At 46.8% G+C, this 20154-nt stretch overlaps 1 protein-coding gene across 1 annotated transcript in view; it reads right to left on the minus strand.

Moving 5' to 3' along the window:
* Positions 1-18106: 18106 nt before the first annotated feature.
* The window catches only part of ABCA13 (ATP binding cassette subfamily A member 13), a 210510-nt gene continuing 208462 nt past the window's right edge, over positions 18107-20154 (minus strand). Inside the window, 2 exon segments of the mRNA XM_040964495.1 lie at positions 18107-18388; positions 18993-19130. Of these exon segments, the coding sequence (XP_040820429.1) occupies positions 18293-18388; positions 18993-19130 (234 nt within the window). The 3' untranslated portion in view covers positions 18107-18292.

Consider the following 20154-nt stretch of genomic DNA (forward strand, 5'->3'; position numbering starts at 1 on the left):
CTTTGGTAGCTCTGTAAAAGCCATTTTGTTTTCTTTTGCCTCATCGGTAAAGAATGCATCACGGCACCTCCTTTAAGGGCTGTTGGGAACACTAAATTAGTCCAGTCCTGTGAAGAGGCCAACCACAGAAAAAGCATCTTACTCTACAGGAACTCTGATCATGAGTTGAGAAGACTAAGTTGGTCCAGTCCTGTAAAGATGCCAGCCACAGAGCAAGCATCGTCCCCCCTGGAACACTGGCCATGACGGATCAGGAGTCTTTCAGTTCCATCAGAGGCAGATTTGCACCTGACTCCTCTTCCCATTTGCTCTCCCAGGAATCCACAGCTCCTTTCCTGGTAGTTAGGACCATACTACAAATGTGTGAATTCTTCAAACTAGTGGACAGATGAATCCCTAGGTGGATGTATCCCCAGCCTTTTTAGGGTACCTCGTGTCTAGGCCCTCCTGGCATCTGCACTCACACTCAGTGTCTCTCCTCTACTCTGGGCTGTGCACAGCTCACTCCTCAACAGACAGCGCCACTGACCGGGCATGTCCAGTAGACAACATGGGGAGCTCTGCTCGACTTCGTTTGTGGGTAAGCTTCATGACCTCTTCTTTGCTTGGTTCAGTAGAAGCTGTGATAGTACAAGATGACACCTTAAAATTACGTAAGGTTAGAAAGAAAAACAAGAAGGAGCTAATGCTATCACAGCACAAACTGGGAGTTTCTTAAAAGCAGTCAGGTACATAATTGAAATCTAATTGAATGTTCTACTCCATATGCATGAAAAACAATTTGCATTGCTTCATTATCTAACAGCAGTGTAAAGAAGAGGATGTGGTGAAAATTTACTTGAAGAATGTTTGCTGAGAATATTCATACAAGATGAAGCTTAACTCCTTGGATTTATTAACTCCTTGGATATGCCAGGATGCTATTAACTCCCTGTGTGTTGATATTTACTTGGGGTCAATGAAAGCCATTTTGGAGCTAGTTAGATCACATGACACTTAAATAGAGAATTCTCATGTCAAGAATATTTCCTACTCACACCAGAAATGCCAAATCAGTGTTCAAAATACATTCAGTAAAAAATTGTGCAAGTCACAGTGCACTCTGTAAGCTGCCTGTGTAACTACATGATTAATGCTGCTGGGGTTCAGAAAAAAACATTTAAACGGATGAACCTTAGCAGAATTGTGTGAGATCTTTGTGCCCAGTAACAGAGCTCTGATCCTGACCAATCACTGCCTAGACAGGGCGTGTTGATAGATCTCCGTAAACTTCGTCCATGATCCAAAGCTTGTCTTCATTGTTGCATGGGATGCAATTCTTGACATGTCTTGCTTGGAAATCCCCCTCTGTCCTAATCTAATTATGTGAATTTTATTTTTCTCCTTGAAAATATTGATGGGGATACTTCTGTCTGATGGGATAGAGTAGCAGTAAGTAAATTTGACTACTGTTTTCAAAAAAATAAAAACAATGAGAAAATGTATGAGGCGTCGTTCTCAAACACTGGACATTCCTGGCAGTTGGAGACTTGGAGGAGCTACTCACCTGCCCTTGCTGAATGCCTGGAGAGAGAATCTAGCAGACACAACACCGAGAGCAGTGATGACGACAGAACCCAGCAACTGCCCTACTCTCAAAGATGGAGGAGGAGCAACAGAGGGACAGAGTGGATGGATTGGCAGAGTTAAGAGACACAGCTGCAAGGTTTCTGAGTTCACGGCAGGGCTCCATAGAGAAGGCCTCCCTGCAGGATTCAGCGCTGCCTGGAGCGACCTCACTGCAGGGCTGTGCCTGGGAAGGAGAGCAGCAAGGCTGTGAGCCCCAAGGATGCAGCAGGTGGCCTTCAGGGACCTAACAGCTTCATGCAGGCAGGTGAGGAAAATGCCTGATGTTTCAAAGAACTGTGTGACGGGAACAGATAAAAGGATCTTTAAAACAAGACCAGGGATAGTTGGGGTTTTTACCATGCAAAGTAGAAAATGTTTAAATTCATTAACTCAAAGTTTTTGCTTCCAAAGTGAGTGGGAAAGTCCTTGAATAAAGGCTGATATGGTTCATGGTAACAAACCTTAAAGGCAAGCTTCAAAAGTATCAAACTGTTTCAAAAATGCCTGAATAAAGGATCAGAATTGTTTTACAAATGAAAGGAAAGACAGGCTCCGAACAGATGATGTTCACAATACTGGACTGTAACCCCAAATGTCCAGACACGAGCAAGAGCAGAACAAGAGAAGCTAAATACTAAATATTGATCCAGAGGTAGATACAAAGAATTAGCTTGTTATAGGTTAATATACTCACATCTTCATTTTATGCATTCAAGAAAGTATTAGATAGCACAGTTATAAGACAATTGAAAATAAAAAACAAACCGAGTTACTAAAAAGAAAGCCTATAGAATCTCAAAGGGGAAAAAAGCTGGATTACAGTCACAACAGATCCAGCCCGGCAGAGAAATAGACTAGTAACAGGGCCCACAAAGTACTTAAAGCAAAACAGAATGAGGCAACAACTGGGCTGAAACAAAGGGGCTCCAAAAGTTCACGGACCACATATCATGAGAATCTATGCATGGATTTTAGTTTATTGCTCAAAAATAAACTTGCATTTTAATTCTATTTTCCACATAGCTTTTGAAAACATTGTGTGTGACATGCAAATGGAGATAATAAAACAAATGGCTAGAGGTGAAAGATTTGGAGGAATAAAGGCTTTTTGCATTTGATTTTTTTTTTAAATATCCGATACTTATTAAAAACTATTCAACAAAAAAATACACTTCTCTTTTTATGTATTTATGATCATTTTCCAAGGTAGAATAAACTCAGTGTCACCAAACAATTCTGAATAAATTTAAAAGCATTAAATTCATAAAAATATATTCTGTGATCAAAAAAAATTAAATGTCAATAACAGAATGATCTCAGTAAAAAGATGTGAAAGTACTTGATTTCTAATTACTATATGTTTCAGTGAAAAAATTCAGGGATGTGTTGGGAACTACTTTGAACTGAATAAAACAAAAATGAGATTTGATTCTTAGAAAGAAACTGATTCTAGTAAACATATATACATGAAAAGATGAAAGTTGATAAACCTCTGACCTACAAATCCAACTTAGAAATTATTTTCATGCTAATTAGCCCCAGACTGATCTATAGTTTCAATGAAAATTACAGTGGAAAATTATAGACATTGACGTAGAGATTGTGCCATTTATATGAAGAAAAGAATCGAAGAGCTTTTGACAAGAGCAAACTTGGAGGCCTCACACTACCAGATGTTAATCTAAGACTTATTGTCACAAAGCATGGCAATCAAACAATGTAATGTTTGTGGGGGAGTTGACATACCGATGAATGGAAGAGTCCAGAAATAAGCCCATTGTCATCCATATGATCAACTGTTTCTAAAGAGTTGGGAGAAAAAAGGAAACAAGAAAAATGCTTTTTTTTACAAATTATTACTGCCTTTAGACGTTCATGGCAAAAACCACAATTCAATCCCAGCCGCACATCAGACACCAGATCCACCCAGGAAGACTCCGATCCACACATGGGCCTGAACTTCACAGAACCTGCGTGGGGCTTTCATGCCCCCTTCATTCCCTGCCTTTCTAACGGCCCTGGGCACATGCCATGGCTGCCTGCACAGCACAGATAAAGACGCAGGGAGTTCCATATGCCTTCCTATTACATCTACGTAAAGGCTGTTTCCTTACTTGCGTGGCCACTCAGCTTTCTCAGTGATGCTGAATGCATTGGCTGCCATGCTCAACTGTCTGGCACCGCTTCCAATCACTGGCCCTCTGCGGCAAGCACGCCAAACCTAGCACACGTGTACGCAGTAAGAGCCTTCCATCTGGTGGGAACATCTGGCCATGTAGCTCCATTTTACACATTATCAAAATCATTTGCCTAAATATTGCTATTCCTGTATAATCTGAGCAGTTCTCTCAGCCAGAGAATTTTGTGTCTTGGATACCAGCCCCATGATGAATACCCAGTTAATATTTGTTAAATATTTAATCATGGAATTTTTAATCAAAAATTAATTGCATGACCAAGTTTATACTTGGAAAGGCGGCTGTGTGACAAAAAAAAATGTATCATCTTTATGGTTCAGTCCCCTTTCATTCTGTCTATCACATTCAAATGTAAACTGAATTCTGCAGTTTAATGATTCTTAATCCACCTCTTTCCATTCAGTTTCTTATTAGAGTGTGTATCCTGCCAGCAGCCATGGAAAGTTGTGGCCAGAATGTGAAGTTCTCTGCTGCGTGCTTGTGATTTCAACAGAGAAGAGCCCAGGCCCTCTCTGAGGCAGCTGCTGGCAAGGGGACTAATGAGCAAGTCCGGCGCAGGAATGGCTTTCCAGGGGTGCGGTATTCCTCCACAGCCACAGGCAGTGCCTTCCCGGAACCACCAGGCATCCGGAACAAGCAAACAGCAGGACTTATTCTGTAAGGAGTGCTGAGTCGGGGTCCAACTCCAGGAAACCCTCAAGCCTCTTGATTTACTTGTTGGTTTTTTTCTGAAGAAACAAATTATGACAAAAACAAATGCTCAAGGGGTGGGTGTTTGTGACCTGGAAATCGCAGGTCATTAATTCTGTGATGTTGTCATGGATATGTGCAAACAGCAAGAGCAGAAAACTAGTCTCTCTGAGAAAATTTCAAAATGATCCAGGAGAAATTGAAAACAAGGTGCCATGGTGCAGAAAAACATTCTGCAGAGCCCACCAACATGAGCATGTTAGGGCAGACTCAGAGATGGGGCAGGTAAGAAGAGACCAACACCGTCATGTTGAGACAAATCCTCCTGAAGTGGAAGAGAGGAAACTGTAGTGAGCTTTCAGGAAAGTGGCAGCTGAGAACGCAGTGCCAGGAGTGCACTGGGCTGCTTTGCTCCTCATCAACTGAACTGAACCTCAGTATTGCTCAGGATGCCTGTGAGAGAACTGCCTCTGAGCCTTTCCAACACTCCCTGTGCTCCAGGGACCCTGCAAGGTGGGTCCTCCAAGCCCAACACCTCCCTGTGCTCCAGGGACCCTGCAAGGTGGGTCCTCCAAGAGCAACACTCCCTGTGCTCCAGGGACCCAGCAAGGTGGGTCCTCCACGCCCAATACCTCTACATGCTCCAGGGACCCTGCAAGGTGGGTCCTCCAAACCCAACACCTCCCTGTGCTCCAGGGACCAAGCAAGGTGGGTCCTCCAAGCCCAACACCTCCCTGTGCTCCAGGGACCAAGCAAGGTGGGTCCTCCAAGCCCAACACCTCCCTGTGCTCCAGGGACCCTGCAAGGTGGGTCCTCCAAGAGCCCAACACCTCCCTGTGTTCCAGGGACCAAGCAAGGTGGGTCCTCCAAGCCCAATACCTCTACATGCTCCAGGGACCCAGCAAGGTGGGTCCTCCAAGCCCAATACTTCTACATGCTCCAGGGACCCTGCAAGGTGGGTCCTCCAAGCCCAACACCTCCCTGTGCTCCAGGGACCCTGCAAAGTGGGTCCTTCTGAACTTGTGTATTTCATGACTTCTTCCTGGAGGCTACTTCCACTTAGTCAATCCAGAGGACACCATCTCTCTGTCTCCTGTTAACAAAACTCCTTCCCCTTCCAGTAGCTGCATACACCATAGCTAGAAGGACAAGGTGACCACCAAGGGATCAAAGTGGAGCTGACTCCACCGAGCACAGAATTCAATGAGGAATGCAGAGGTGGACACACCAAGTAGGAAAATCGAAATGTATTTCAAAGCCTCTAAAAGGGAGTTGGTAATGGGTAGGATTGGGAGTAGAAGGGGCATAGAATAAAAGATCAGAAATGGTGACCTACGGATTGGTTCTTACCCTGCCGTTTGTTCCACTATGCTATGAGTCAAATGCCTCAGGAACATCCAGACCTGAGAAACACTCAGGAGAAACTTCAGAACTTCACATGGTCACTTGGAGACACCTGGGGATCACCTACCAGAAAACCACTGGAACACTCTGGAGCATTCTAAAAAATGTCTATGCCGACAGGGTATATTCTCATGATTCTATTTCCATTTGTCCATCACCAATAACATTAACCATCAGAGCCGACCTGACCTTTTTCAGAGCCAACTCCTGGTCATCAAAAGTGTCCCAACCCAGCGACATGGCCTTTGGTGCATTCCAGAGCCTCCTGGGCCCTCCCGTCAGGAACTGAAGAGGCAGATGTGGTTAGTGGTACAAGGAGTCAGTTCTATAGGAGGGCAGTCACACAGGAACTGTTCAAGGATGGTGAGCAGCAGGCAAATTAAATTATGATGAAAGAATCTATCCCATGGCAAGGTTACCTCCTAGCAAGCCCATTTGAACAGAATCATGGTTGAAAATGTATTTAGCACTCATAATCTACCAAATATCAAGGGTAAGCCACACCTACTGCAAATGTGCTTATGCCTTGCAAAGTTCCCTAACACAAAGCCTATTGTATGACAATCAAGTGTTGAACATGGAATGTAATTTATTATATCTTATACATAATGGTTCTATGGACATATGTTCAACTCATGAAAAGGTGAAACATGATGAGTTAAATCACATTGGTGACAGTGAATCTTTACATGTTTTTAATTTTAGGAATTTAATTAATATACTTTTTGACATAAATTAATCAAAGAGAAGAACTAATAAAGTTGCAAATTTTCTAAGCCAACTCCTTTAGCAAACCTCAGGATCTCGAGTTCCTCCCCGTACCCAGAAACAGTTAGACGTGACAGCTTGCTTCGCAGCCACCCAGACCCACTCCAAGTAGAGAACTTCGAGGATCAGCTCAAGCAACCCCTTTGCTTGTGAGAGGCTGCAGGTAGTTCAGCAAAGCATTATTTCTGCCCAAATCTAATTATCAAGACAACGGGCTTTGGAAGGAAAGGTGAAGGCATGGAGCAGGGCTCTCAATGACCCCAAAGGGGTTGAGGTCGTCTCTCGGAGAACAAAGCCTGACAAGACTGCCCGACACACTGTCTAGGCTGGAAGGAATTCAGACTGGGATCAGTGACATGTTTGGTCCCACCCAGGGAGAGAGAGATGGTGTCATTGCTCACACTTGATGACAAGGGAAGGCTTCAGACTGCGCTGGCCATTCCCTCGAGAGGGACTTCCTCAGAATTGCACAGCAGAGCCCAGGCCAGGCTTGTCTGTCAAGCTGTCCCTTTCCTCTTTAAAGCGCCCTGTCGGGCAGATGAGGCTCCCTGCCCGTACTGGGCTCCCTGGAGCTTGCTGCTGTCATGGGTGATGAACTAGAGACCACACAGGTGCCAGCGCAGCCGTGATCCAGCCAGACAACCACTACAAACACTCAGGCCATGGCCCTCTCCTCTGCCCTGCACTCCCCATGTGTCTGCCCTTCGCTCTGTCCTGTTGCCCTGGGTTACCTGGCTCTCCCCTCTTCCCAGATGCCTTCATCACTAAACAAGATGGCCTCTGCCCCGGCCCCAGCAATCTGGGGACATTAGAACAGATTCTGTGTGTGTTTCGGTGGAGCCTTGTTTGCTGAGTACCCCAGCTACTCCAGCCCAGCCAGGAGTCCAAGAAAGCCTGCTCCCTGGAGAGACGTAAGTTCCACGGAGGGACCCCACGGAGGACCCCACGGGAGGACCCCACAGAGGACCCCAAGGGAGGACCCCAAGGGAGGACCCCACGGAGGACCCCAAGGGAGAACCCCAAGGGAGGACCCCAAGGGAGGGACCCCACGGAGGGACCCCACGGAGGACCCCAAGGGAGAACCCCAAGGGAGGACCCCACGGAGGACCCCACGGAGGGACCCCACGGAGGACCCCACGGAGGACCCCAAGGGAGAACCCCAAGGGAGGACCCCAAGGGAGGACCCCAAGGGAGGACCCCACGGAGGACCCCAAGGAGCACCCCTGCTCTCCACCATTGTCTGCAAGGCAAAGTCTGAGCAATTGGCATTTGTGGACCCAGGTGAGACAGTCCAGACAGGAAGCATCCCTGGAGGGGCAGACCTCCCCACACTCATGGCACCAGGGGACGGAGCACCAGACATCTGTACAAAGGCACGGGCTCCAGGAACACTCCAAGTGCTTCCGTCTGTGAAGCCCTTAGTGGACTTTCAACTTTCTCTTTAATCTTCCTGGAGTGCTGATCCTTCTAACAGAACACAGCAAAGCACAGCTGAAGACTTCAGTCACATTCATATCTGATTAGAGATGCATTTTACTCTCTTTGATTAGCCTGCTTTATCTTTCCGTGTTTGTTTTCCTGAGACTTAATGGAGAATACTGTGGCAGAAAAGTATTGGCTACAGATAAGGGGGAACCACACTCCTAAACTCGAACAGAAATGTTTCCAAGTTGGATTTCCAGGTGAGCAACGAAAGCCACCGGGACCAGAATCTTCATGATGGAGCTGGGCATGGAGGAGAAGGCGGGGTGGAGTTTACAAGGTCAAGCTGGCTGGACTTCACCACAGACTGGAGGTGGAGGGAGAGAGGCAGGGCATCCCCAAAGGTCACCTCAGTGTCCCTGACCTGAAACGTGATCTGGACAATGTAGCAGTGACCCCAGGAGGGATTCACAGCAGGCAGGAAAATTCTTGAAGCTGATCTTGGCTACCTCAAACTTGCAGGCTTCAGGGGCATCCCAACAGGAATTCCCATAGGGAGTACGCCAGGAGGATGCTCGCTGACAATGTGCAGCTGAGGCTGGGCCGCTTATCTGACACCAGTGTCACACACAGCAGCGCAGCAGGTGGAGACAAGGGCCTGGACAAAGTGTGCCCTCCCACCCCATTGTCAGAAAAAGGATGTCTTGAATGTTAATGTCTCTTCTGTATGAAGTTCTGGTGTAAATACGAAGGTGACTTGGAAAATAAGAAGGGGATCATCAGTCAGAGCTGGTGGCCAAAGGGGAAAACCAAAACTCAAGAATTAAGAAGAAAGATCTAGAATCAAGGCTGAGTGAGGACCCACACCCTCCTCTGGCTCTTAGCACAGGCTGCATTGACCTGACCTCTCGGATCCAGACGTGCCTTGGTGCCAGGGGGAAGTCTCACGGGGAGGGGCCCTGCAGGGACTGCTCTTGTACTTGGCTGCACCCCTCTTCATGCACCTGTGTTCTTCCTGCTGGCCCAGGACAAACTTCCTCAGGGCTCTGAGTCTCTCAAGTGTCAGCAGCCACCACATCCAGGAAGGATGTTCCCTACAAACCAGCCAGGTCACCACCCATCTCTTCATCCAAAACCTGAGTGTCTTGGTGAAGACATCTGGAAGGGGCCTGTCTCCCCCCACAGTCAGCAGCGGCTGTGGGGTCTCACGCCACGTCAGAAGAGCAAGGTGTTTGAGCACACATCTGATGCTCGGTGGGCCCTTCCCTGGGGTACCACATTCCCATGAAGCTCTTCTCTCCAGCTTGCTGCAAGGAAGACGGGAAGGGGGAGCTGTGCACAGTGTGCTCCAATGACCCATCAGCCAGCGTGAAACCCCAGGACCTGCAGTCAGCATCACGGCTCTGTGGGGAGCAACTCTGAATGAACCGAAGGAAATGTGTACTTTGGCACATGCCTGCAAAACGTGCAAGTTTCCCCCGGGGAGTCAGTGAGTAGGGGTTTGCAAGGAAGCACAGGAGTAATTTGGGAGGCTCGTTTTCTCTGCAGCATGGGCCATCCTGGGGTTTTAGCAGAGCTATCTGCAGTCAGAGTGGCTCCCCATGTTGACCTCGAGCACGGCCGCTGTTTCCATGCCAATGAGCACTGGCTCAAGTGAGCACCGTACACAGGACTTTGCTGGGAGCTAAGACAGCCAAACTAGAAATGAGCCTGCATATTGCATGTTACTCCCTGCCACAGCTCAGCCGCAGGTGTGTCACCCACAGAGCCGGCGCCTGTCGGAGGATGACAATGCAGTTCCTGCCTCCTGTTTCCACCATGGCCTGGCTCCTTCACTCAGCAAACATTTATAAGAATGTTCCTGCTGCAGCTACTGCAAAGCTCTGGGACTACACTGATGCAGCTGGTTCTGAAATTATTTATGAAAAAGTCTACCACACACAAGGAGAGAAAAATGAAAAAAATGCAGGTTTCAGTCATAAACCCACCTATCAGGATCAAGATGCAGAGGAAGACATAATTCACCAAGTCAAGCCAAAGCTCAGAAAATTAAGAGAGGGAATAGCATTGTGTTCCACAGGCGCAGGTAGAGAACCCTGCAGGTGCCACAAACAGAGCCAGAACAGAGCTGGGTGGCCACGGTGCTGGACAATGGGGCACAGCTGGCTGGCCACGGTGCTGGACAGTGGAGCAGAGCTGGCTGGCCACGGTGCTGGACAGTGGAGCAGAAGCTGTGTTGAGGGTTGGGAGTGCTGGGTGTGGGCTGAGGACACCCAAGGCATGGCGTGATTCTGATTCTGGGGAGCCGTCTGGGGCTGCAGTAAAGGTGCAGCATGGTTGTGAGGGTGTCCACAGAGCAAGCAGGTGAGTGAGAAGGGGTGGAGCAGGGTCAGGTGTCTCTCTCAGTACAGCCCTCAGCACGTGTCGCTGTGAGCCTGTCCACATGGTCAGAAGCCGGGTCTCAGCAGGACCTGCCCCTCGCCAGCCTCCCCTTCACCTGTCAATGCCCTCCCCTGTGTGCTCCCCTCCAACCAGGGGGAGGCCAGCACCCCCAAAATGCTCCTCCACGTCTCAGCCCTCACACTCAGGCGGCAGCTGCTGCCAACGGCACCCAGATCTTCCCCCACATGTCCATCTCCACCCAGCTGCCCGGGACTGGCTGCTGCCTCCTGCTGCTGGTCTGGCCACGTGTCTCCAGGCTTCAGCAGTATTCCCGTGTAACCCACACGTTTTCCTGGGATCGCAGACTCGGCGTTACCCAGCACCCAGCTATCCAGCATTGGTAATATTCCCGACCATAGTCAAGTTGCCATTTGGAACCTGCCTTTTTTCTTCTGGCTGGACCTCCCTACTTGATCCATATTTTCACCATCTGACACTTGGCTATTTAATGGTGAGCTTGCCTGAGCCCTTGTCAGTTCTCCTTCAAAACCCTGGCTTGCTCATCAGGGCAACCAGCTTGAATGAAACAAAAACACCTGTTCATTACTTTTTCTTTCTCTCTAGCGGGCTGCAGCCAGAAAACATGTACACACTGCTGGGAGGCGTTTCCCCACCACCGACAGAATCCCCGTGGGTGGACTGCCCCAGCCGCTGTCCCTCCACAACCAAGGGATGGGGAGGGAAGCAGTGAGGGAGGGCAGCCTGCTCTCTCAGTGCCAACCTGGCCACAGCTAGCACAAATCCAAGGGAGAGGGCACGCATCCCTGTTACCCTCGACAGCATCCAGCCAACACAGCACACAGGGCACACCATCTGATATGAAGCCACCAAGGTAGCAGAGGTTGACCTGGTGACAAAACAACATAAGTATGGTAGAGGTTGACATTATGTTACAGCCCAACAATGCATTTTACACAACCTAAATTCAAACAACTATTGACTCACAGAGTTGACAATCCTATGCTTTGAGAGTCCAGAGTGAGAAGATTCTATTTAGAACTTTAAACCGAGTACTGTCACAGGTCCAAGCCATTTGATCAAAATAAAAGCAATAATCCATTGAACTGGTTCTTTTTAACCAAAGAGTTAGTTGGAGTTAAGGAAATTAATCTAACACTTAAAAATAGGCAGGTAATGTTAGCTTCTTTAATATGCAACTCTCCCAAACAACCAAGCCTCAATAATGACAACAGAAGAACACGCACAAGCGTCCCCAGCACTCGTGCAAGTCTCCTGACTTAAGTCTGTTACAACACAGAAAAAAGCCGGCTGAAGGGGTTGGTAGTGGTATTCTAACACGAGCCCAAAGAGCTGCGGGATCAGGTGATCCTGGCATCTGGGTAATCCCCTCCTGATGACGTCTTACTGAACTGCCAGCATCCGACTCCCAAGCCCATCTACAACATACTCAGTCCTTCAATGTTTGCTTCACATTCAAAATATTCTTCTTTAATTTTTCTCTCCAAGAATGGATTCTCATGCATATACGTTCTGCACAACGTTCTCTCCTGCCACTGACGCCTTTAATTTCCATTCTCACGCAGTACTCTAACACCTCTAGATTAAGAGGAAAACACCTTTAAAAGAACATACAACACTTTATCCCAAAATTACGTTAAAGACATTTTTGAGCTGTAGAGGAATTCAGTCCAAATGGGTAAATGTGTTTACTTTACCAGAGTGCTGCCAACCAGGGTTATCTTGGGAAAATCTTTACAGAACAAAACACTGAAATAAAGAATCGATGCATTTTAAATAAAAGATCTAACTGCAAAAATCTGAGCTTGAGTATTTTCAGAAAACCCTAACCAAGTGACCAAAAAAATTTAAACGTCCATGCTCGCAACACCGCCTCACCTGGCTCAGCATCTTAGCATAATGGCGCTTCCAGACTGTTGATCCTTTCTGGCCTTGGGACCTGGAAGAGGAGAGGCAGGAGCTTTCAGGGAGTTTAAGAAGCAGGGGATGGCCCTGACCATGGGACAGGAGAGTCTCACGTAGGTGGGCAGAGAACTGGGAAGATGGGAATGCTTGGCATCAGACGCCGTGAGGCCTGCTCTGGCCAGTCCGGGAAGAAGCTGAGGAAGGAGCTGGAAAACATGGCCCCAGGAGGGAGGGGGAGACGGAGTCAGTGGAAAAAGCAGTGGTTTCATGTTTTTTTTTATCTTAGTTATTTTATTTTAAATATTTATTTGTGTTGGGATGGCAAACTTACAGAGAGAAGAAGAGGCAGAAAGCTCTTTCACGTACTGGTTCATTTTCCCAAATGGCTGCAATGGCTGGAACTGAGCTGATCCAAAGCCAGGAGCTTCTTCAGGTTCTCCCACACAAGGCAGTACAGCCACTATGGAAGTCAGTGTGGAGCGTGTTAGTACAACTAAAAATTGATCTACTGCATGACCCGGCTACCCCACTGCTGGGAGTGTGTCCAAAGGAAATGAAATCTGTTTATGAGAAAGTGATCTGTACCCCTGTGTCTACAGCAGCCCGTCTATAGCAGCGATACGGACATGGGATATAGGTAAGACATGGGAACAACCCAAATGCCTGTCGAAAGAGGAATGAATAAAGAAACTGTGGCACATCTACTCTGTGGAATAATACTCGGCCATTGAAAAGAATCAGATTCTATCATTTGCAACAAAATGGTCCAACAGAGTTTGGAAGACACACTCAGCCGGCCTGGGACTCCTGCATGAGTGAGACACAGAGCAGGAAAAGCCCGAGGTGACCAGTTGAAAGCAAAGTGGAGACTTTATCACAGACCAAAACAGACAAGGCGAAAGGAAGGGATGCAGCTGGACATGGCGCTGTCCTTACCGTGAGGCAGCTCGGGACTCGCCACTGCTCTGCTGGAGAACGCTGACCAGAGGTTCCCTCAGACACGAGACAGATCAGCAGTAATCGTGCTTGCTGCAGCATCCCGGGAAAGAACATTCAAGGCACATTGTACACTGAATCTCACTCCCCAATACTTCCATATCCATCTGAACTCACTACATATTTCTCCTTTCTTCCGTTTTTGGACTTTTTGTGCCAAAGTTACCCTGGATTCACAAAATGAGACGGACAGAATGTCTATTTTCTGAAAGGTTTGCATAATGTGTAACTTCTCTTATGATGACTTACTTGTAAAGTTGACTGGATCATTCATCCTGGGATGAGGTTTTGGTAGTGGTATAATTTGCATGACATTTCCTTGCTAAGATATTTTGTAAAGTGGCTATTATTTTCTTGAGACAACCTTGATTGCCTGTTTTTCTTGATTATCTGTTTACTAAAATTATCATCCATTTTGTCTGCCTTCACACCGTTTCTCTAAGTTTTCTCATATTATTCTTTTTTTATTCCTCTGTGCATATGAACTTTACTTTCTTCCTTTATATGTACACACACTGACCCTGGAAATTTGCTAATTTCATTAGGCTCCTTAAAGTTCTCACGATTGTAAAGGTGAGGAGACTTGGAGCCTGAGCAAACTGCTCAGCAGAAAGCCACCCTTCCAGGTGGCGTCAGACCTGAGACTCCTGAGGCCCCACCTGGCACACGTCACCTTGGACTTGCTCCCCTGCCAGCCTGCCACACTGCTTCATGTCAATCAGCGCTGGCCCAGGTGAACAGCTGTCACCTAACTGCGCTCAAACATCCCCCAGGGTGACACTGCGGACAGGTGTGGACAGCTAGGAAGCAAGGACTCATCCAGCACATGGACCCCATAGAGAGCACCCAGAATCCACAAAGTACAGCACAGCCACGCCCGTGGGACGCAAACACAGCCATGATGCGATGCTCGGACAGCGCCTTCCTCGTGAAGGATGGATGTGTGCCTAACACCCCAGGTGTGCTTTTAACCAACAGATTTGGCTAGACTGAAGATGTGCATTGAACTGCAAAGACCTTGCTTTCCTTAGGCACATTAGCATGCAGGCACCATGGGATCGGGGTTAAGAGGGTGGACTGTCCTTGCGAAGATGAACACTCACAATTAAGCAGATGCTTCCGACATTTCCAGTCACTTGAAAATCTTCCCAGCAGGAGACATTTATCCCTTAGAGCTCTCAATGGAAACTCTCACGGTGGGAAAATTTAGAGTAAAATCTTTTTACCTCAAATGGAAAACATCCACAGAGTTTTTCCTTTTCCTTGCCCACTTCCTTCACTTTGGCGATAATGTTCATAAGTGCAAGTGGCATCCACTCTACTGAGTCAAACATTAAACTTTAATCTTGGAAATCATGGTACTCTCAGAAACTGAATTATTCAAAGATGGTCACATAACTTGTCATTACCTGGTGCACTCAGCAGCTCCAGAAATGAAAGCGTTCTGTTGCCATGAGCAAGGGACACCAAACAGGCTCATACCTGTGTGCCAGTTACCAATGCCTGTCTGTAGCTATGTACTTCTTCAGGGAGTCAGAAGTCAGCTCAAGACCGCACTACCCGAACATTCTTCTTCTTTATAAAGATTCATCTATTTTTTTGAAATTCAGAGTTACAGAGAGGGACACACACACAAACAGAAAGAGATTTCATTAGCAGGTTCATTTCCCAAGTGGCGACAACAGCCAGGATGGGGACAAGCCGAGACCAGGAGCGTCAGCCAGGTCTCCTTGGCGGTGGCAGGGGTCCAAGTACGCAGACCATCTTTCACCGATTGTCCCAGTCCATTCTCAGAGAGCTGAATCAGAAGTGGAACAGCAAAGACATGAGCTGGTGCTCATTCAAAGTGCTGGAGTCACAGATGGTCGCTTAACATGCTGCACCACAGTGTTGGCACCTGCTCATTTTCACAGCTGGCTATGGCTGTGTGACTCTGCTGGATGTTCACTTTCAGCCTAGGTACACTGGTTACGACGTCGTGTAGCTCCTTCTGTTGTGTGCTTTCATTCCCCTGGGGCTGTGTCTTTTCTGTTCGGATACCATTGCATCCAGAGCTCCAGAAGCCACCTGGGAAGCTAGGGTGGGAGATCTGGATTTCTGATGTCACAGAACCACGGCTTCAGCTCCCTCTTTGTCACAGGAAGCCATCCACTTCCCACAAATAGTGCTGCTTTTCTTTGGTATTCTCTTCCCCAACCAGAGGTAGCTATGCCGCCAAGTCCACTCCCACACTCCAGGACAGAGTACTGCCCTGCGGCTCCACAGCAGGTACTTTGGCCATGGACCTCCACCATCTCGCCATCTCCCCTCACTGGCACAAAGCAGGGCTTAGTCACAGCCCCCATGTTACAGCATTCATCAGCTACTTACACAGATGGCACTGAATACATGCTACGTGTGTGTGTGCCAAAAAGCTTTGGATTCTGCACGCGTGTGGAACTGAGTCATGACATAGCATACATAAATTTATTGAAGTGAAATAATTCGATGGACTTAAATGAAAGAGAAGCAATATAGTCAAAAAAGCTTAACACTTAAAATGGCATTTCTTTACATTTGCATAAAAATTTGTGGTTAAGCCACTAGTCATTCAATCTTCTGAGCGCAGTGTACTCATGTGGGCGGTCTGAGGTGTACTTTCTGAGATGTTTTGGAGGGTCATTCCTGACAGTTTTTCAATTCAACACTCGCTATACAAAGCTAACTGCAACTTTAAGCCACCCAGTCTTTCCTTTTCTAAAAACAGACTTCTTGTTTGCACGTTACACTCTTCATTTTGCACAAGGGCTTTAAAACACATCTTCTGCTCAAATACCTGGGTGAAGACAAACATGTAACAAATGCCGGATTCCCCAACTGGGGTGCAGCACTGCTCAAAGTCCCCGTAACACAGTCTGCACAGAATGGCTTCCAAGACGAGGAGGCTGGTTGAAAAGCCTCAGGTGTATGGCCTGAAGCCCAAAGGTCTCAGACAAATGTTTAGCATCAGAGGCATAAAACATCTGCATCACTAATAGATGCACTGACATTTTCAACATTAGCATGAGATTTGACCTTTGTGTCCAGTCTTCCGGGATGTGGTGTTTTAGCGTGTTGGGTTTCTTTCCCTTCCTGTTTATTGTTCAAAGGCAAACCTTGAAGTGTCAACTTCAAGAATGCAGCGGCTCAAAGAACAGAAAAGAGCTCCTAAGAGCAGAACACAACAGAGTAAAACTCAATTAAATTTTAACCTTTCAAACTTTAAAGGATCTGAAGGAGTTTCATTTCCTCCTTAGCCAAATTAAATTGGATCCCTAAAGACACAAATAAAGATGCAAGGAAATACACTGGCAAGAACACAATTACATCCCAAGAACCAGGTTAAATTAAAGCGCTGCAGCACCAACGTGTTCATGTTCCACAAATCGGTATTTATTGATTCAACAATAACCAAAAAGATCACACCTTCCATTTTGACAAGGAGAGTATGCTATAACTGGAGAAACAAAATCACAAAAACTGAAATTGTAACTTCTTGAAGAAACCCTAATCCCTGTGACGTGTGAGAATCAAAATCACTGGCATCCAAGTTCTCGCGGTCGGCTTCATTCACACCATTTAAATTATCTCAGCTGTGGAATGCTAGCCAGGAAAGCACACTCAATCACATCTTACTCTGGCAACAGATTGTCCTAAGAAGTGCTTAGTACTCCACGCTGGAACTGAGTAAAGCCCCATTTTGAGATGAAATTAATGTGGTATTCCACTGAAACTTTAAAAATAAACATTGCTAGAACATTGAAAACACTCACAAATGTGTAACTGGGAACTCTTTGCAGTATTATGGACATTAATTTTATCTAAAAAGACACAAACCATCAAGTTTAATGCAGCCCTTGAGAACCATAATTCAAAACTTCATATCTGAGGATGCTAATTCTGAAAGAGACATCAATTCTAAAAACTTTCAGTATGTTTGAAAATTAATGTTCAGTTCCCACACATTTTTGTTTTTGCTCATATGACGAGAAGACAATGAGACATTCCTTTAGGTCAAGGCTCTCAACCCTGAGTGACCCAGCATGCAGGACTCCAGGCTTGTAATATGAGATCCCCGAGTCAGGACTGGGGCCTGACACGGGCAGATCTTGTAAGCTCAGGTGGGAAACTCCACATCTTGGAAGCCATTGACTAAAAATCAATCCACCGTGATTGTTTATGCAAGTCAGGAAGCAGGAAGCACACCATATCCTCTACCTTTCTACATCTCCATGAGTCTAAATCTGTGACATATTGGTAAAATTGTGGCAAGTGATACAGTAGATAGTTTAAATTATTAATTTTTCTGAAAGGTTAGATTTTTAAACTTTCTCTTTTATTAAGTATCATTTGCATTAACATTGGCAGTTTATTAACGACACACCATATAATATCCAGTTTTATGAAACTTGCACACCAGATTCGTTGAATTTTTATTTAAAAGCATGTAAGTGCATCTAGCACAAAGATGACAAAGTAAGACAGTGCTTGCTGTCCGTCCCTACACAAGCAACTGCCAAGTTTTTCCAGCCTCGCTGGGATGCTCCATGTCCTAACCAGACAGTGATGACCTGGAACCTTCTCTCTGGCCCTGAATTTCTCCTTTTAGTCCCTATCAGTCTACTCCTGCCTTTTTTTTTTTTTTACAAAGAAACCAGTACCCACCTGGCTTGGCAAAGAGGTAAAGATGTAGGAACAATTCCCCAAAGCCTGCAAAGAAGCACAACCTCTTGTCCGCTAGTTATCAATGAACAAATGCCTTAACACAGAAGATGCAGCAGACACAGCTATGCGGCTGCCTGGATGCGCCCTTGCATGGAGTGCTGACTGCCGTGAAAGGTAAGGTCCTCCTTCTTCGGGGCTTAGACAGGCAGGTGGCACACGTCATGACCATCAGGGGCTGGGCCAGGAGTCAGCTGTGGAGTCTGCTGCTGTTCAGTAGCAAAACGAATAAATACCTGCGAGAGACAATAAAAATGGTACCCAGCTTACAAGATGCTCAACCTGCCGGTCTCCACCGTGCCAAGGGAAGGAAGGCACCCTCTGAGAACACTGCCCAGCTTGTGCTAGAAGCCACAAACCACTCGGGCCCTCCTGAATCAACATCAGCAGGTGTCCACTGAGGGACAACTCCGTGACTACTCATAAAGTACCAGGAATTCCCCGTGCCTGAAACATGGCTTTAGAAAGAAAGAATGACAGAATTTTATACTCCCATTACTCTTACTAAACCAAGCACTTAATGTTCCCTCCGAAGTTGGCTGTCATTGTATTGCAGTGGAACCCTCATGTCCTTCTGGGGGCTACATATAGGTCAGAAGGAAAACTTACTGGGACATTATGTAACTCAGAGAATGCCCAACGTAGCTACAAGCAAATTGGAGCCCAGCTGAGCATTTGCCTTGAGTGTACAGACGGTCAAATCAAATGCCTCCTTGTGTTTCCCACCCTTGCCTGAAGTTTGTAAAACTGAGCAAGAGTAGTTGAAAAGAAACTGCATGAAAGATGGAATCGGGCTAATTTATCAGTTGGATCGGCCTGATGGGCATCGAGACACTGCACCTGCTCCAAAGTGGTGTGGCTAATAGAGTAATGCTTGATATCCAGGAAGGTCTTGTTGTTCTCCAGAACCTTGAACAGGTCAGCTAAGCAGCCCCCGCTATTGGGCACATGATATTCCAATAAATTAAGGCGTTGTCCCTGAAAGCAAAAACAAAAAATTTACATGGTTAGCAGAAGTGATCACACTGCATTTAAGTGCCAGATTTATCCACAGTTCTTCAACTCATGCATATAAGTATTACTGAGGTGTCCAAATTAATTTCGTGAGTCAGCAGTGGGTGCAGAGGGATGGCAGTTCACCATGAGGCATTATTGGTAAGTGACATTAACCTGGGTTAAGTTGCTTTTGTATGCCCTGATTTGCTTCTACTTTGCATCAGTAAGGGGGTGGTCTTAGATCCAAAGGGGCCTGCAGATATTGGGTAAGTAGAAAGCTAATGTGGCCTAACAGACATGGGGAGTGCAGGGGCACAGGAGCGCACATGGACTTGGGTTGTCCCTCAGGAGCCATCTACAGTAGCCAAGCAGGTCAAGGTGCCAACCACCCAATCCACCTTGACACAGGCATCGATAGACTACAACCTGAGCCAGAACAATGGTGTTTTGCACAGCATGTTGCTTCCATGGTAGAACATCACTAACTAGGGAACCGGCTTGATGTTGGAAAGTTACAGTCCTATAACTATCCCAAAGAACTGTAGACGGGGACTCTCGAACTTCAATGTATTCTCAGGAACCTGCAGCTCAGGGGCAATAAGATGAAAACTGAGATTTTGCCCATTTAAACAAGTCCAAGCAATGAAGATGCTGTTGCTCAGGGACTACACAGGACCACCTCAAATGTTGGGAGGACACAAGACGACCAGGTCAAGTGCTGGGATGACATGGGACCAGGTCAAGTTTGGGAGTCCACAGGACCAGGACAGGTGGTCGGGAGGGCACGGGCTCCAGTCAAACACTAGGAGGACAGCACTCTCTGAAATAGGAGTCCTCAAGTGGAATGATGCTGCCCAGGCTGGAAACCTCACCACAAACACATGGAGCCAGTGAGACTTTGCAAGCTCAAGTCGTGACCTGAGTGAGCCGTGCCCACAGATCAGGAAGCTGTAACCCCGACTGCCCTGGGCAGCCCCATGGCTTGTCATTCTCAGAAGTCCACAGG

Source organism: Ochotona curzoniae, unplaced genomic scaffold, assembly GCF_017591425.1.
Source record: "Ochotona curzoniae isolate NIBS_2020 unplaced genomic scaffold, NIBS_Ocur_1.0 scaffold_3835, whole genome shotgun sequence".
Taxonomy (NCBI): Eukaryota; Metazoa; Chordata; class Mammalia; order Lagomorpha; family Ochotonidae; genus Ochotona; species Ochotona curzoniae.